This window comes from Schistocerca serialis, chromosome 3, assembly GCF_023864345.2.
Source record: "Schistocerca serialis cubense isolate TAMUIC-IGC-003099 chromosome 3, iqSchSeri2.2, whole genome shotgun sequence".
NCBI lineage: Eukaryota > Metazoa > Arthropoda > Insecta > Orthoptera > Acrididae > Schistocerca > Schistocerca serialis.
In genome coordinates this window covers 17,498,102-17,515,593 of record NC_064640.1, presented here as the reverse complement: position 1 = coordinate 17,515,593, position 17,492 = coordinate 17,498,102, and the positions used below count along the sequence as shown (strand labels likewise).

Genomic DNA, 17,492 nt, shown 5'->3' with positions numbered 1-17,492 from the left:
TATAGGTCCATAGTTTTGCGCATCTGCTCGACGACCCTTCTTGAAGACTGGGACTACCTGTGCTCTTTTCCAATCATTTGGAACCCTCCGTTCCTCTAGAGACTTGCGGTACACGGCTGTTAGAAGGGGGGCAAGTTCTTTCGCGTACTCTGTGTAGAATCGAATTGGTATCCCGTCACGTGCAGTGGACTTTCCTCTGTTGCGTGATTCCAGTTGCTTTTCTATTCCTTGGACACTTATTTCGATGTCAGCCATTTTTTCGTTTGTGCGAGGATTTAGAGAAGGAACTGCAGTGCGGTCTTCCTCTGTGAAACAGCTTTGGAAAAAGGTGTTTAGTATTTCAGCTTTACGCGTGTCATGCTCTGTTTCAATGCCATCATCATCCCGGAGTGTGTGGATATGCAGTTTCGAGCCACTTACTGATTTAACGTAAGACCAGAACTTCCTAGGATTTTCTGTCAAGTCGGTACATAGAATTTTACTTTCGAATTCACTGAACGCTTCAGGCATAGCCCTCCTTACGTTAACTTTGACATCGTTTAGCTTCTGTTTGTCTGAGAGGTTTTGGCTGCGTTTAAACTTGGAGTGAAGCTCTCTTTGCTTTCACAGTAGTTTCCTAACTTTGTTGTTGTACCACGGTGGGTTTTTCCCGTCCCTCACAGTTTTACTCGGCACGTACCTGTCTAAAACGCATTTTACGATTGCCTTGAAGTTTTCCCATAAACACTCAACATTGTCAGTGTCGCAACTGAAATTTTCGTTTTGAACTGTTAGGTAGTCTGAAATCTGCCTTCTATTACTCTTGCTAAACAGATAAACCTTCCTCCCTTTTTTTATATTCCTATTAACTTCCATATTCAGGGATGCTGCAACGGCCTTATGATCACTGATTCCCTGTTCTGCACTTAAAGAGTCGAAAAGTTCGGGTCTGTTTGTAATCAGTAGGTCCAAGATGTTATCTCCACGAGTCGGTTCTCTGTTTAATTGCTCGATGTGATTTTCGGATAGTGCACTCAGTATAATGTCACTCGATGCTCTGTCCCTACCACCCGTCCTAAACATCTGAGTGTCCCAGTCTATATCTGGTAAATTGAAATCTCCACCTAAGACTATAACATGCTGAGAAAATTTATGTGAAATGTATTCCAAATTTTCTCTCAGTTGTTCTGCCACTAATGCTGCTGAGTCGGGAGGTCGGTAAAAGGAGCCAATTATTAACCTAGCTCGGTTGTTGAGTGTAACCTTCACCCATAATAATTCACAGGAACTATCCACTTCTACTTCACTACAGGATAAACTACTACTAACAGCGACGAACACTCCACCACCGGTTGCATGCAATCTATCCTTTCTAAACACCGTCTGTACCTTTGTAAAAATTTCGGCCGAATTTATCTCTGGCTTAAGCCAGCTTTCTGTACCTATAACGATTTCAGCTTCGGTGCTTTCTATCATCGCTTGAAGTTCTGGTACTTTACCAACGCATCTTCGACAGTTGACAATTACAATACCGATTGCTGCTTGGTCCCCGCTTGTCCTGACTTTGCCTCGCACCCGTTGAGGCTGTTGCCCTTTCTGTACTTGCCAAGGCCATCTAACCTAAAAAACCGCCCAGCCCACGCCACACAACCCCTGCTACCCGTGTAGCCGCTTGTTGCGTGTAGTGGACTCCTGACCTATCCAGCGGAACCCGAAACCCCACCACCCTATGGCGCAAGTCGAGGAATCTGCAGCCCACACGGTCGCAGAACCGTCTCAGCCTCTGATTCAAACCCTCCACTCGGCTCTGTACCAAAGGTCCGCAGACAGTCCTGTCGACGATGCTGCAGATGGTGAGCTATGCTTTCATCCCGCTAGCGAGACTGGCAGTCTTCACCAAATCAGATAGCCGCCGGAAGCCAGAGAGGATTTCCTCCGATCCATAGCGACACACATCATTGGTGCCGACATGAGCGACCACCTGCAGATGGGTGCACCCTGTACCCTTCATGGCATCCGGAAGGACCCTTTCCACATCTGGAATGACTCCCCCCGGTATGCACACGGAGTGCAAATTGGTTTTCTTCCCCTCTCTTGCTGCCATTTCCCTAAGGGGCCCCATTACGCGCCTGACGTTGGAGCTCCCAACTACCAGTAAGCCCACCCTCTGCGACCGCCCGGATCTTGCAGACTGAGGGGCAACCTCTGGAACAGGACAAGCAGCCATGTCAGGCCGAAGATCAGTATCAGCCTGAGACAGAGCCTGAAACCAGTTCGTCAGACAAACTGGAGAGGCCTTCCGTTCAGCCCTCAGGAATGTCTTTCGCCCCCTGCCGCACCTTGAGACGACCTCCCACTCTACCACAGGTGAGGGATCAGCCTCAATGCTGGCAGTATCCCGGGAACCACAGTCGTAGTCCGATCGGGGGATGCGTGGGACGAGCTGGGCGTCCCCGACAAACCCCCATCCGGACCCCCACAGTGATGCCCATTGGCAACAGCCTCAAGCTGTGTGACCGAAGCCAACACTGCCTGAAGCTGGGAGCGAAGGGATGCCAACTCAGCCTGCATCCGAACACAGCAGTTGCAGTCCCTATCCATGCTAATAACTGTTGTGCAAAGAAAATCTGAACTAATCTACAGAGAGCGCAAACAAATCGACAAAATTTAAACGGTTATTAAAATACAAGATTGCCCAGTAAATGCAGTAATGCTGCTACTTGCGCACTGCTGACACTGCTCGGCGGCGGAAGGAGACTACGCGAATTTACACTATTCAGGTACTAAAACGCGACGCTACAACTCTCAAATACTATAATATGCCCGAAATTTATGAATTAAACAATGCAAGTACCAAAAACACGCAAAGAAATTAAGAATTAAACTATGTAACAAATGAGTGAGCTAGGAGTATACGACTTGCTGCTGCAGCTGCTTATCCAACGGCGGCAGGGAGCACACTAACTGTGACCAACCGACACTGGCCGTTCAAAACAAAAACAGAAGACAAACGACTACGCGGATTTACACTATTCAGGTACTAAAACGCGATGCTACAACTCTCAAATACTATAATACGCCCGAAATTTATGAGTTAAACAACGCAAGTACCAAAAACACGCAAAGAAATTAAGAATTAAACTATGTAACAAATGAGTGAGCTAGGAGTATACGACTTGCTACTGCAGCTGCTTATCCAACGGCGGCAGGGCCTGTTGTCCCGACACCATTTTTACTAGAACTGAAGTGGGCGCACACTGCTGCTACCTGGCGGAAACCATGTAAAACTCGAGAGTTCATTCTTTCTAACAGTACGTTGTTCACGCACATATCTCAAATGACATATGATTTTTAAAAATCGGATGATTCTTTTTGATACAACCTGTATAATAATAATTTCTAGATGCCGTAGTTTGCGCTCAAATCAAAGTTGTAAATATTTCCAATTTGTGCTCGTAATGGTGAGAATTGATTATTCTCGTGGTACCTTTACTATTACGCTACAAATATGAATAGTAAATCAGTTTTTTAGTGTTTTGCTACTCTTTCCGTTGCTGTCATTACAGTTCACGTTCATTTAATGAGACTTAAATTATAGGCAAAATTATACGATTATATCATAAAGCAATAAAAATAGATAAAAATAATAAATCTTAACATCTAGATGGTGCGTGTGGTAAATAGCAATAGCTGCCATGTTCTCACTGCATCTGACTTCATTCGTAAGGTATGCTGATTTCAATTAATCTTCCAACTAAAATATTCGCACAGCTTAATTATTGAAGCTACTGATAATGTAAGTAGTTCTGTCGATGTGTCATATCAAGATTTGCAAACTGAGTGCTCGGTCTCTTCGGTGGAATGAATATTTTAAAAGTTATAAGCTGTTCACTGCATTAGTTATATTCAAGTCTGTTTGTCTCTGTATCTCATCTCATATGTCATTTCCAGATTATAAATTTATAATATAGGATTCATAATCAACTTCTCTTTCTTTTGACACCCCGTACTTCACCGCGTTCATGACGGTTCGCGCTGCACATGCACAAATAATATCTACGCAAGTTGCAAGCTTTAACGACTACCAGCCGCTGATGTCACGACCCACGTATAGCCACGCTGCCTCTGGCAGAAGCGAGCCGCTGGGCAGCGCCACCCAGCCAGTGCTCAATCATTACCCGGCTGGTGGCACCAATTCTGCACGCCTCAGTGCGTGTGGGACTCTCAACCAAACAGAACCCAATATACAGATATTACTCGGCGTATTACACGATACAAGTGCCGCTAACAGGAAAATTTTGGTGCCGAAGCCACTGAACGTGGACTGTGAAGCAATGGAAGAGAGTCATTTAGTCGGATGAGTCTTGTTTCACACTGTTCCCAAATCCCAACGTCCCAAGAGTGAAACTTGACGGGTGTTTTGTGACTATTTTGGGCAGATATAACATGGTATCCCACAGGCTCCACGGTTGCTCTGCAGCGTCGCATTACTGCGAAGGAATATGTGACCATTTTGGCTGATCGGATGTGTCCCATGGTACGATGTTTGTGATCTACGACGACATCGTCCAGGACTGGTCTTGTGAGCACGAGGATGAACTGTCGCCTCTCCGCTAGCCACCACCGTCACCAGATCTTAACATTATTAAGTCTGTGATCTAGTTTGGAGATAAGGGCACGTGATCACTATCCAGCTACGTCATCGTTACCTCAACTTGCAATTATTTTGTAGAAGGAATGGTGTAAGACATAGCTGAAAACCATGCAGGGCCTGTATTTATCCATTCCTAGGAAACTGGAAGCAGTTTTCAATGCCATCGAGTTTGTTATTAGGCATGGTAGTGTGTTTTGTTTGTTGTGTTTCTATAGTTTCTATACTTTTGTCCGCCCCTTATATATGATGAGGCTGCAAGATCCCACACGGACATACAAACTGGCAGGTCATTGAGGTCCTGAGTGGCGTAGAGTATCGCCTTCTGAACCATCAATTCCACATTCGCAAGATAGTCGTGGAATCCTGAACAATGCGAGCAGCAGTATCTCAGAACGAAAACCTGTAGTCTCGAAAGCCCACAACGCAGCCGCTGTCGAACTCCGAAACGTGTTGGTAGCCACTCTCCTTCTTCCTCGAGTCATAACACAATCTGCTCAAAAACAACAACATTCAGGCGCGATTTCTGAATGAGAAACCCGTTACGTAGTCTTTCCGTATATACGGAATGGTTCGACGTCGTGCGATTTACCAGAAATGGTAATCATTTGCACTTCCAGGCACGAAGTGCACATTGTACCAATATGAAGCTTTTGCTCGCCATCTTCATGATGACACAAATATAACTGCCAGCAGTGTAGTAAATAGCCCCAAAATTGTAATGTAACCAGTACGGTAAGTAATATAACAATAATATTGAAATATTTTGTGCAGCGTGTGACAAGAGGAATAGTGGCATACCAGAGACGATCTCCCACGAAGATGGGCCTGGGCGCCATGATGCCAAGCGAGCTGTAATACTGTTGCGCCACCAGCTCCAGCTCGTTTGTGTATTTCCTCTTCCACTTGGTCCTCCGGTTCTGGAACCAGATTTTTATCTGAAACATCAAATACCCATCACTTCTGATGGAAAGTCTGCCAAGAGCAATTGTCTGTTGTTTATCGTCTAGCGTTCCGAAGCCAGATTTTTACAGTAAATCGAAGCAAATAATCTTTAACGTGTTGTAGACTCCTCTGATCATAAAATGCTTATGAATAATACACTGACGGAGATGAAAAGTGTTACGCCACAAACAGCTTTAAAATTGATACTCCAGTATTTTCACGCCTGTGAGATACGTTGATTAAAATTTCGTCGTTATAAGAAATTGTTTTCAGTATTTTCAGTACACAAAAAAGCCATTCAAATGATGTGAGTACATAAGGATTGGGTGCGTCTAGCATGACTCAAACTTTTCAGGTGTTGTTTGCAACACAAAGACTCTTCCGGGCTTAGTGGCAGATCGAAATCATTGGACTGTGTGTCATGGGAGCATTATATCGACAGAACACACAGTAGAGCAATAACTGGAGAACCAGTGGTTACTCAGAACAACAGTGTTGCTGGAGTAGTCGGCACGAATTCCTTCAGAAAGTTATACAGTACGACAAGGTCGAGAACTGTTCGACTGTCCGCGACGAACAGATGCAAGGTAGCAACTGAAATCATAGAAGTCGTTACAAGCAGGACGTCATCTCGAATCATCGGGAATAGGTCACTGGAAACTAAGTTATCTCGCGGTGTCATGTGTATTTTACCGTTGGCACCTTACCGCGGGCCACTGAGGCTTGCGTGATGTAGAGCCAGAATCAGCTGAGACATTGAGTGCATTCTCTAGTGATGAGCGATAATTCACTCTTCCGTTTGTGGTGGACAAATCGAAACCATGATGCCCGTAGACGACTTGGTGAAAGGTCACAGAAAGTAGAGAGACTCGAGACACGCACCTGTATAACTCCTTGAATCATGGTGTGGGTAACTGTGAGATGCGACGTCAGGAGTGATTTGGTAACAGTTGGAGAAAAGCTGAATGCTCGCCAATAAGTGGCAAGAATGGCAAACACTGTTTTTATAACCTTCGCTCCTAGGGTACCAAATGCATATTACAACAGGATAATACAAATCACGTACTGCACTTCACACCGCAAGCGCCTTGAGGAATGTATGGTTCTTGACTTGTCTGCCTGGGAGTGATTTGTCACAAATAAAGCATGTTTGGGACGCGACGGGAAGAGGTATACTTATAGACCAATCTCAAGCTAGAAATCACAAACTGACACATCAGGCATAGCGGGAAATTCGTCTAGATTACACAACGAATACAAGAGTGTATTCCTGCACGTGCGAGTTGCACCTCGCACTGATGTTGATGTTAATGATTTCCGAATAGAATATAAGTTTAATCATTTAATACCCGCTTCGTGCTGAACGTCTCCACAAAATTAATTAAGCATGGTGCTTTATGATACGGCACTTTTCATTTCAGTCAATGTGTTTTTCCGTTGTTGATTATGCGACAGTATTAGCTTAACTTATAAAAAAATTGACAAACATTTTAATTGGTCATACAAGGTAAGAATGTTTATAATGTAAAAAGCAACCAATCACAAGTATGTTTTAAAAAGGTTTTGAATCATACTACGACCAGTTTCGAATTTCTTACAAATCCATCTTCAGATCGTTGTTATAGGTTTCCTTCCTTTCTTGCTGGGGCCTCCTTTTGTATTCGTCGTCTGTTTGTTGCTGTGTTATCATCAAACCGATAACGAATGCAAAATGAGGCTCAAGCAAGAAAGCAAGGAAACTTGTAACAACCATCTGAAGATATAATTGCGTAGGCTTCTCCCGCCAGAGTAAGTCGACATAAAAGTTTTCTGGGTATGGTACCGCGTCATATTGTATAAACTACTGCTGGAGAAAACCAACATTTCGGCCACGGTTGCAGCTGCCTTCTTCTGGGTCTACTAGTCATACTAGGTAAGACCCAGTAGAAGGCCTCTGCAACCGTGGCCAAAACTTGGGTATTCTCCAGCAGTAGTTTATACAATATGACGCGATACCATTACCGGAAGACTTATGTGTCATCTGAAGATAGATTGTAAGAACTCCGGAACCGGTCAGGGTTTGATTCAAATAAACCTTTTTAAACCACACTTATGGCTGGTGGCTCTTCAAATCATAAACCTTATAGAACTACAGTCACTGTTCCCAAAATATCAGTTTTCAACAAGGTTACATTAAGGTTAACGGCGGGGTAGAGCATTAACGAACTTGCGTCTCGGTGAGGCCGAGGTCCCTGCTGAGCGCCTGCCTCTTGGCGGTGGAGAGGTACTTGTTCGCCTCGAACTCCGCCTCCAGCGCCTTGATCTGCTGCGCCGAGAACGCCGTGCGGGGCCGCTTCTTCCGCTCGCGACTGCTGCTGCTGCTGCTGCTGCTGCCGCTGCTGTTGTTGCCAGTTCCTCCACCATCGCCACTGCCGCCCACTGCTGCAACACAGCAATGTCCCACGTAAACAACCATACCAAGATAAGCTCACCAGACTAATATTCCCGGCGGAGGTTCTAGTCCTCCCCCAGGCATGGGTGTGTGTGTGTTTGTCCTTAGGATAATTTTGGTTAAGTAGTGTGTAAGTTTAGGGACTGATGACCTTAGCAGTTTGGTCCCATAAGATTTCACACACATCCATCACTAATATTCCTCTCAGCCTTAAACGCGCGCCACTCGTCGCTTTGGATCTATTTACACACAGTCAGCACAGATTCAGAAAACATCGTTCTTGTGAAACACAACTGGCCCTTTATTCACACAAAGTAATGGGAGTTATCGACAGGGAATCTCAAATTGATTCCGTATTTCTAGATTTCCAGAAGGTTTTTGATACAGCTCCTCACAAGCGACTGCTAATCAAATTATATACGTATGGAGTATCGTCTCAGTTTTGCGACTGGATCGTAATTTCCAGTGAGAAAGGACGCAGCTTGTAGTAAATGAATGGAAATCATTGAATGGAACAGGAGTGCTATCCGACGTTCCCCAAGAAAGTCATGTACTCCCACTGCTGTCCCTAATCTTTATATATGATTTGGGAGATAATGTAAACAGCCCTCTTAGACTGTATGAACGTGGTGCTGTGGTTTACCGTCTAGTATAGAATCATCAAATTACAAAGTGATTTAGACAAGATATCTGTACGTTGTGGAAAGTGGCTTTTGACTCTGAACAACAAAAAGTGAGTTCCTTCACATGTGTAGTATAAAGGATCCGTTAAATTTCGGTTACACGATAAATAATACAAATTTAAAGTTTGTCAATTCAACTAAATACCTAGACATTACAACTACGAACAACTTAAAGTGGAACCATCGTACACAAAATGGTTCAAAATGGTTCAAATGGCTCTGAGCACTATGCGACTTAACTTCTGAGGTCATCAGTCGCCTAGAACTTAGAACTAATTAAACCTAACTAACATAAGGACATCACACACATCCATGCCCGAGGCAGGATTCGAAACTGCGACCGTAGCGGTCGCTCGATTCCAGACTGTAACGCCGAGAACCGCACGGCCACCCCGGCCGGCTACACAAAATGTAAATAAACCCAAATTATATCTGTTTAAAAAAGCAGATACAAATTCGTTTGACGCCTTCCTATGAGACAGACTCCATTCCTTCTGAACTGAGTATTTAAGGGCAGACCAGATGAAGCTTGAATTCGGAGACATAGTATCGACAGCAAGTGAGAGACGTATACCAAATAAATTAGTAAGAGACGGAAATGGTCCAACATAGTACGAATAATATTTCAGAACACTTGCAGAAGCAACAAGAAAAGCATGACAAATTTTAGTAAAAATGCGAAATCCCTAAGATTATGTAAGAGATTGTCATCAATGATATTAGACGGCAGTTTTGCAGGTCACTTCTGTTACCCTTCATGTAGAAGGGTGCGATCTCTGCTTTCTCCCAATCACTGCGCACAGTTGTTTTTCTTTTTTTGCGCGGGTGAAGGGGGGGGGGGGGGGGGTTATACTCACTGGTAAATTCACTGTAGAATCCGATAGGAATTGCTTCGGGTACTTGGAAATTGTTCACTTTTAGCAGTTTCAGCTGTTTCTCAATTCCACTTATATTAATGTCTTTGCAGCGATGCGAGAATTAAACTGAACTATGCTACTAGATCTGCCTTTTTCAAGGAACATTTGAAACGGTGTTCAACCTTGCTACCATCACATTTCTGTCCCTGTGTCTTCCATAAGTATCTCGATACTAACTTTGGTGCCACTGATAGCCTTAACATACTATCAGAAATTCTTTGAAGTAATAAAACGCCATTTGGCTGTATATTACTGTATTTTTCTTTTTTACTATCTAGATTTCGACTTTCACGCCATTGTCGAGTACAATGCTAAAAGTTCTTAGACATTTAACACGTCATATCTGGTAAAGTCAGCCCAAAGTAGGTAAACGTTTTTGTTTTTTTTATGTGAGGGATTTCAAGGAGAGTCCGGTACGGCAGTTGTTGAAGGCTTCGCGCATTGTCCATTCGCTATGAATTTTACCTATTACTCCTAGGTCGGCCACACAAACCGCTGTCGGTCTTTGGCCTCACCAGTCAGCCTCGTCCATCTTCTTCGGTCCATGTACACTTCTCCAGTTAGTCCTATCGTTCTCATATCCTCTGTGATCCCGTCGATCCATCGTAGCCGTGCTCTTCTCCTTGGTCCGTTACTTCTGATTTCTTCCTAGTGATCTGGCTTTCTCAAAGCATTACGTGTCCATACAACTTCAATTCCCTCTCTTTAATCACTTCCGTAATGTCAAGCGATTTGTACAGCGCATGCATTTGGTAGTTTTTCCTTTTTCTCCATTCGTCTCAAACCTTCACAGCGAGAGAAGTAGCTCAGTGGTTAGCACACTGGACTCAAGTTCAGGAGGACAACGGTTCAAACCCTCGTCCGACCATCCAGATTTAGGTTTTCTGTGATTTCCCTAAATCGCTCCAGGCAAATGCCGGGACGGTTCCCCATCCTTGGCACGATCCGAGCTTGTGCTCCGTCTCTGATGACCTCGATGTCGAGGGGACGATAAACTCAATCTTTCTTCCTACCTTTCATCCATCACTGGTCCAAAAATCTGCGTCAGAACAGCATTCTCAAGTGTTAGGAGTTTTCTTTCTATTTTCTTGGGTCAGAGTCCAGCTCCCTGCTCTGTATAGAATTTCGGGTTGTATTACAAACTTTTAGATCGTAATCTTCGTGGATCTCGGTAGAAGCTGGGACTTGAGCAGCTTTCCGAGTGCAAAACTGTTTCCTGCTTCAATTCTTCCCATTATTTTCTGGTCCATCTAATTCCTTTCATAGAGTAATGCCCCAAGATATTTGAACGGTTTTATCCTTTCAAAAATTTCAGCGCCTTCATCTAAGAATTTGTCATCGTTCTGTATGCTCACTATCAGGCATTTGGTCTTATACATATTCATCTTCAAGTCTGCTCTCATTGCCTCTTCTACTAACATCTGAACCGGATCTTGCACATTCCGTGCTATTAAAAGTACGTAATACGCATAGTCCAGGGTGTTGATGTTTCTAAACAGCTGAAGTCCTATCCCTAGGTTTGTTATTTTTCTCAGTGCTCTTTCTAATACTACAAAGGGTCGACATAATTGACAACTTACGCCCCAAGAAGAATAGTGTGCAGAAAATGTTACTTTTTAAAAACAGTCGTAGGTCATCCAATGTTGTTTATTCGCCCGGACAGGGCATCATGAGGTAGTGTTAAAAAATCAGATATTTTCTACCAAAAAGCATCCGTGAAGAAGGCATGGTATCGTATAAAATGTACTAAAAGGCAACCTCATGGGGACGACGACAGGCATAGCAGCGTAGAACAAGACCTCGCGCGCAAACTGCAAACAGCCGTACACTACAACGGCCCCATAGGCCCGTCCGTATTCACGTAGTGCATGCAAAACATTGGACTAGTAGTAGTGACAGTCGTCATACGTCGCTGCCGTCGGGTATACAATATAATAACGGCATAAAATTCAAACAGTAATGGATTAATTAAGAAGTGAAAAAAACATAAGAGAGCATATTGGCATATACATTATGGAGGACGTGCCAAGGCGAAAGCTATGTACAGACACATAGAAAACCCTTATACACAAAAGCAATGTAAAAGAATAATGGAAGAAAATGCATAGAGTAAGAAAATAAAGATCCGACTACAAATAAATGGCTAAAAGGTAACAATGCCAAAAAGATAAAATACAACTGCATACACAACACAAGCGACGAAGAGCCTGGTAATAAAAAACTAGAAACTAGTAAACTGTGCAAAAGTGGGGAACATGTAGTCATAGAGAACCCGCTTCTACTGGACAACTGATCATTGAGTAACTTCTTAGCGTGTGAATGTTCAACAATTTCGATCTCTTCAAGCAGACTGAGCCTCTTACCTTTGGTAGCGTGGTGCAAAACCTTTAAGTTTCCGAGCGTATGTAGTTGGCGGTAACTGGTTTTAAGGTGCTCAGCGTAGGCGGAATTATGCTTAACCTGGCGCTTATTATTGAGCAAATACTCCCGAAACCCAGCCGCGCGGAGTGGTCGCGCGGTTTGAGGCACCATGTCACGGATTGCGAGGCCCCTCCCGCCGGAGGTTCGAGTCCTCCCTCGGGCATGGGTGTGTGTGTTGTTCATATCATAAGTTAGTTTAAGTAGAGTGTAAGATAGGGACCGATGACCTCTGCATTTTCGCCCCAAAGGAATTCACACACATTTGAACATTTTCCTGAAACCTAATTATAAAAGCCCTTCCCTTCTGGCCAATATAGGCCGCTTGATATTCACAGGATATTCGCATATGCTCTATTATGTTTTGTTGGTTGGTTGGTTTTGGGGAAGGAGACCAGACAGCGAGGTCATCGGTCTCATCGGATGAGGGAAGGAAGTCGGCCGTGCCCTTTCAAAGGAACCATCCCGGCATTTGCCTGGAGCGATTTAGGGAAATCACGGAAAACCTAAACCAGGATGGCCGTCTATTATGTTTTGTTTGTTTCTTTTTCCACTAGAATTTGAATTTCTTGCCGTTATGTCACTGTTCACCCGACGGCAGCGCCACACGCCTACCGTCATTACTACTAGCCCAATATTTCGTATGAGCTCCTATCATTCATACGTATGCGTTATGTGAATACGGAGGGCCTCTGGGGCTGCTGTAGCGTACGGCTGTTTACAGTCCTGTGCTGCGCTGCGCTGCTATGGCCTTAAGTGTGTTTTGCGGCATCATGCATCCTTGATGTCTGCTTTTTTAACATAACCTGATGATTCCCTATTCAGGCGAAACGCGTCATTCTTAAGTAAGTAAAGAGCATTCTGTAACCTTCGACTAGACTGTTTTTTAAATAGTAGCAATAGAAGACTGCTGTACCACCACGCCAAGATGGAATAATTTTTTAAAAAATAATAAGATTTAATGGTCTAACGAGAGACTCATTAAGATGAGTTTTTTTCACCAGACTAAAGCTGATTCCTTCTGTGTGCCAATCTCAAAGCTGAGCTACTACGCCCCTCCAGTTTACACAACGTCTACGGAACAAAGAAACACTAAATGAGAAAACAAAGAAAGACCTCGACTACTTCTTACCCGAAGAGCTGAAAGCTGTATTTCGGTAACGTGGCGCTTTGTCGAACAGATATAACAGACGTATATTTTTCTTCAGAATTGCTACCATCTGCGGTGTTTCACTCTGCAGTAGGTGAGTCTGTCGTGAAAACACAAGTGCCTCGTTTAGAGCGGAGAATTGTGCGCTGGTTAAAAAGCCGTTGTGGATACAATTACCGACCGACAAAGTGATGGCGTACTACTGACAACTCCGCGGCCCGCGCCCTGCGATTGGCAGCGAGGGGCTCTATTTGTGTGCGCAGCGCTGACGGAAGGTGTTTCCTCGTAATTAGGCAACATTTAGCGCGCAGTTTGTCTTCGTACGTCTAATTAAAGCGGACGCTCGGCCGGCTCACTTCTGGAAGCTCTTCATCTCTCGGGAGGCAGGGCTGCCCAGCGCGGGACAACGGGCGGCGTGCGCGTCGCTGTTTGCAGCCCGCTTATTTATCACCTCTATTTACGCGCGCATATGTGCCTCAGCGCTGACTTTTTCTTCATTTTGTTATTAGTGCTTACTGCGATTTCTTACAAGGGAACAGTTAAGCGCTGACCGAGTTTACACATTTAAATGGAGCTTATACAGAAGAGAAACATGCTTAGATTTTTATACTCTTACCGCTGTATCTTCTTGTGAACCTACCTATCGTCTAGCTAAGTAACGTGTGCAGTTACACTGATGAGCCAAAACATTACGACCAACTACGTAATAGCTTTTTTGTCCGTCTTTGGAACGAGATACATCACTGTCTCTACGTATCAAGGATCCGACAGTTCATTGGCAGACTTGTGGAGGTATGTGGCGTTAGATGTCTATGCACAGGTCATGTAATTCGCTGAAATAACGGGCCGCTGGGTTTTGTACGCGGAGATGGCGCCCGGTGACCGTGATGGGTTCCATAGGATTTACATCACGCGAATTTAGTCTGCGAGACATCAATGTGAGTTCACTATAACGCACATCAAACCAGTGCAGCAGCATGTCAACAATTTACGATGAACGATGTGCTCCGAAACACTTGTGCGTGCACCATCACTGTGTTCTTTCTGCAGAGATGCCACAGATCACCATCTATTCTACTTTACAGAGCAGACAAGCCTCCGAACTCCAGAGTCTGTGATGAGTCGCGGACGTCAACCATTGAGTGTCTAGTGGTAGTTTCACTGTCTGTGTACCTCTTTCTGTAGATAATTACGACAATAGCACGTGAACATTCGACCAGCTTCGCTGTCTTCGAAATACTCGTTCACAGGCTCTGCGTAATCATAATCTGCTCTTTGTCCAAGTCGCTATCTCAATGAGTTTCCCCATTTGCAGCCGACATCTTCGCGAACGTGATCGTCCGTCCGTGTCTGCTCCGCTTACATACTTTTTTGTAATTGCAGCGCCACCAGGAGGCATCCAGTGTAGCGGTGGGCAGTGGTCAGAATGTTTTGGCTGATCAGTGTGTGTTCACTAGCTAATCAAAAGTATCCACACAACCCTGTGTAACGCGAAGTTGAACACTTGGTGTCAAGAGAGGTGGACCCGCCAGTGTAAAAGGAGGAGTGGAGTACTGTGCTGTCAATTAAAAAGCTCAGGAGAGCTTAGTGATTTCGAAAGCGGGCTAGTCATTGGCTATCACCGCAGTAATATATCCATCAGGGACATTCCAACCCTTCTGAAGCTGCCCAAATCGACTGTTGGTGAGGTGACTGTGAAGTGGAACAACCACAGCTAAACCAAGACCAGGCAGACCTCATGTACTGACTGAAAAGAATTGTCGAGCACAGCCGAAGGTTGCTGAAAAAATTCACTTGAAATCAGTGAGTTCTATGGTGCTCCCAGTGCTGTCACACTGACTGCGCGTAGGGAGTTAAAAAGAATGGGGTACAATACAATGGAGAGATGGTGTTACGATATAGCGATAATTTCGTGGTTAGCATGTGGAGCTCTTACTGCGCATAAGAAAGTGGTAAATGCAGAAGGATATGAACACATTTGGCAGCATTGTATACTGTGAACATCAGAGGAACAATTCGGATGTGATGACTGTATCAGCATGTCAGTGCAGCCTGTCATAAAGCAGCATATCTGAGGCAATGATTCGTGGACAATAACATTCCTGAAATGGACTGGTCTGCCCAGAGTTTCGACTACAAGCCAATGGAAAAACTTTGGTATGAGTTAGAACGTCTACTTGCCTCCGTACCCCAGAGTCCAATGTCACTACCTTCTTTTGTTTCGGCTCTTGGGGAAGAACGGTCTGTAATTCCTCCACGGACAATCAGACTTCTCATTGAAAGTGCCACCAGCAGAGTTCTAGCCGTCATACAGACCAAGAATGCCCTCTAATACTTGTCTGGGTACTGTATATCCAAGGTTCAGTGGGTCATGCGGCGAGCGATTTTCAGTAGCCTCTTTGTCGACTTCAATTTAACTCATAGACTATTCAGAATGCAGATTTTTGTCGCAATAAACTTTCTCCTGTGCATAGTAGTTTATCTGAACGATTATTGAAGGTAGGAGCACGGGTTGTATAGTAAAATTTGGTTGGTATCGGTTATGCATTTTGGGAAGGAGCGTCTAACGGTCTGGACTGTAATACCTTTCCTAACTTAAGAAAGGCAAAAAATTTGATCTGCAGGTAGTTTTCCAGCATTAAAGCTGCCATTCTATTAAATGAAATATTTCTTACAACAAATTCTAAAGAACTTGCCAACAATACAGTACAGTTGCGAACATTCTTATTTCACTAAATATTTATCCGCCTCACAACGGCAGATTTCTAATTTTAGTTTTACAACCAATGAACTTACGGCCACATAATCATCAACTAAAGAACTATGAATACTTGAAATGTGCGAGCCAATTTTTATAAGATTTTTACTGCTTCCATATAACGTTGTTAGTCCAATGGTTCATCTTTTCGAAATTTTATTCCACGACTTAAAGTAACACAGATTGTTTTCCTTAATCCTACATAGCCCCACTGCGGTAAATTTTATGTTTTGCTAGAAATGGAGAAGCAATGTTTTTTTATTTTTAGTTTGGGGCACCTTATTTTTGTTTTCAGACAACATTGTGGGCTAAATGACAGCTGCTTAACGAACAGGAGAGAAACACTAGTTTACACCGGATGAGAGAAAACAGTAGTCACTCGGGAATGTTACTTTAATGTATTTCATTTAATATCATGAAGAACTCACAAATATCAATAAACATACTACAAAAATTTATATGAGTGGTTAGGAAAACTTTGGTAAAAACTCATTCGCTTACTAGTGCATCTTAGTGACTATTTCTCTGAAGGAGCCGTTCAAAAGGTCGGCTTCCACGGACGGGGCAGTGCAGTGATTACTTCGCTCAGCTCGCACCTACATCTAAATTTATATCTTTACTGCGCAAGGCAACTCACGGTGAGTTGTGGAGGGCAATGTGATGTACCAGTATCATTTTTCCTTCCTATTCAATTATTGCATATAACACTATCGCTATTGCCATCCTTATGACCCTACGTGAGATGCATGTTGGCAAAATAAATATGTTTAATGTCTCATTTTGGAACGAAGTTTATTGCAGTGTCGCAAGCAAGGCTGTTTGCGATGTAGAACGTCTTTCATGCACGTTTGACAGTGTATTTAGATGAGGATTTGTCTGACACTCTCACGTTGAGTAAACAAAGCACTGATGAACTACGCAACTCTTCTTTGACATTTTCTAACCCATTCATTAATACAGCTTGGTGTAAGTCTCTGACCAACAAAGAATACTAAAGAACAGGTCGAAAAAATGTTTTGTAACCGACCCCTTTCGTGTGTGACTTAAGCTTTCTTACGAGTCTTTCAAAGAGTCTGAGTCTAGCACCTTCCTCTCCCATGGTTAAATTTCTGTAGTCCTTCTACCTTAAATCTACATCTACGTATAAATCTACATGGCTACTCTGCAAAATCAGACTTAAGTGCCTGACAGAGGGTTCATCAAACCACCTTCACAACAATTCTCTATTACTCCACTCTCGAAAAGTGGCAGAAAAAACGAACACTTATATTTTTCTGTGCGAGCTCTGTTGCTCCTCATTTTATTATGACGACTGTTTCCCCCTATGTAGGTCGGCGTCAACAAAATATTTTCGCATACGGAAGAGGAAGCTGGTGGTTGAAATTTCAGCGCAACAAGAAACGCCTTTGTTTTAATGATGTCCACCCCAAATCCTGTATCATGTCCGTGATTCTCTCGTCCCTATTTCTCTATAATACAAAATGACCTTTGAATTTTCTCGATGTACTCCTTTAATCCTGTTTGACAAGGCAAGGATCCCACACCGCGTAGCAGTACTCC

At 43.7% G+C, this 17,492-nt stretch overlaps 1 protein-coding gene across 2 annotated transcripts in view; it reads right to left on the bottom strand.

Annotated features, from left to right (window-relative positions):
• LOC126471520 (homeobox protein engrailed-like ceh-16) overlaps positions 1 to 17,492 on the bottom strand; it is a 164,534-nt gene that overhangs the window by 12,576 nt on the left and 134,466 nt on the right. For both annotated transcript variants that reach the window (XM_050099743.1, XM_050099742.1), the window contains exons 3-4: positions 7,782 to 7,996; positions 5,432 to 5,568 (exon numbers count right to left, since the gene is read on the bottom strand). In XM_050099743.1, the coding sequence (XP_049955700.1) occupies positions 5,432 to 5,568; positions 7,782 to 7,996 (352 nt within the window). The remainder of the gene's footprint in view (positions 1 to 5,431; positions 5,569 to 7,781; positions 7,997 to 17,492) is intronic.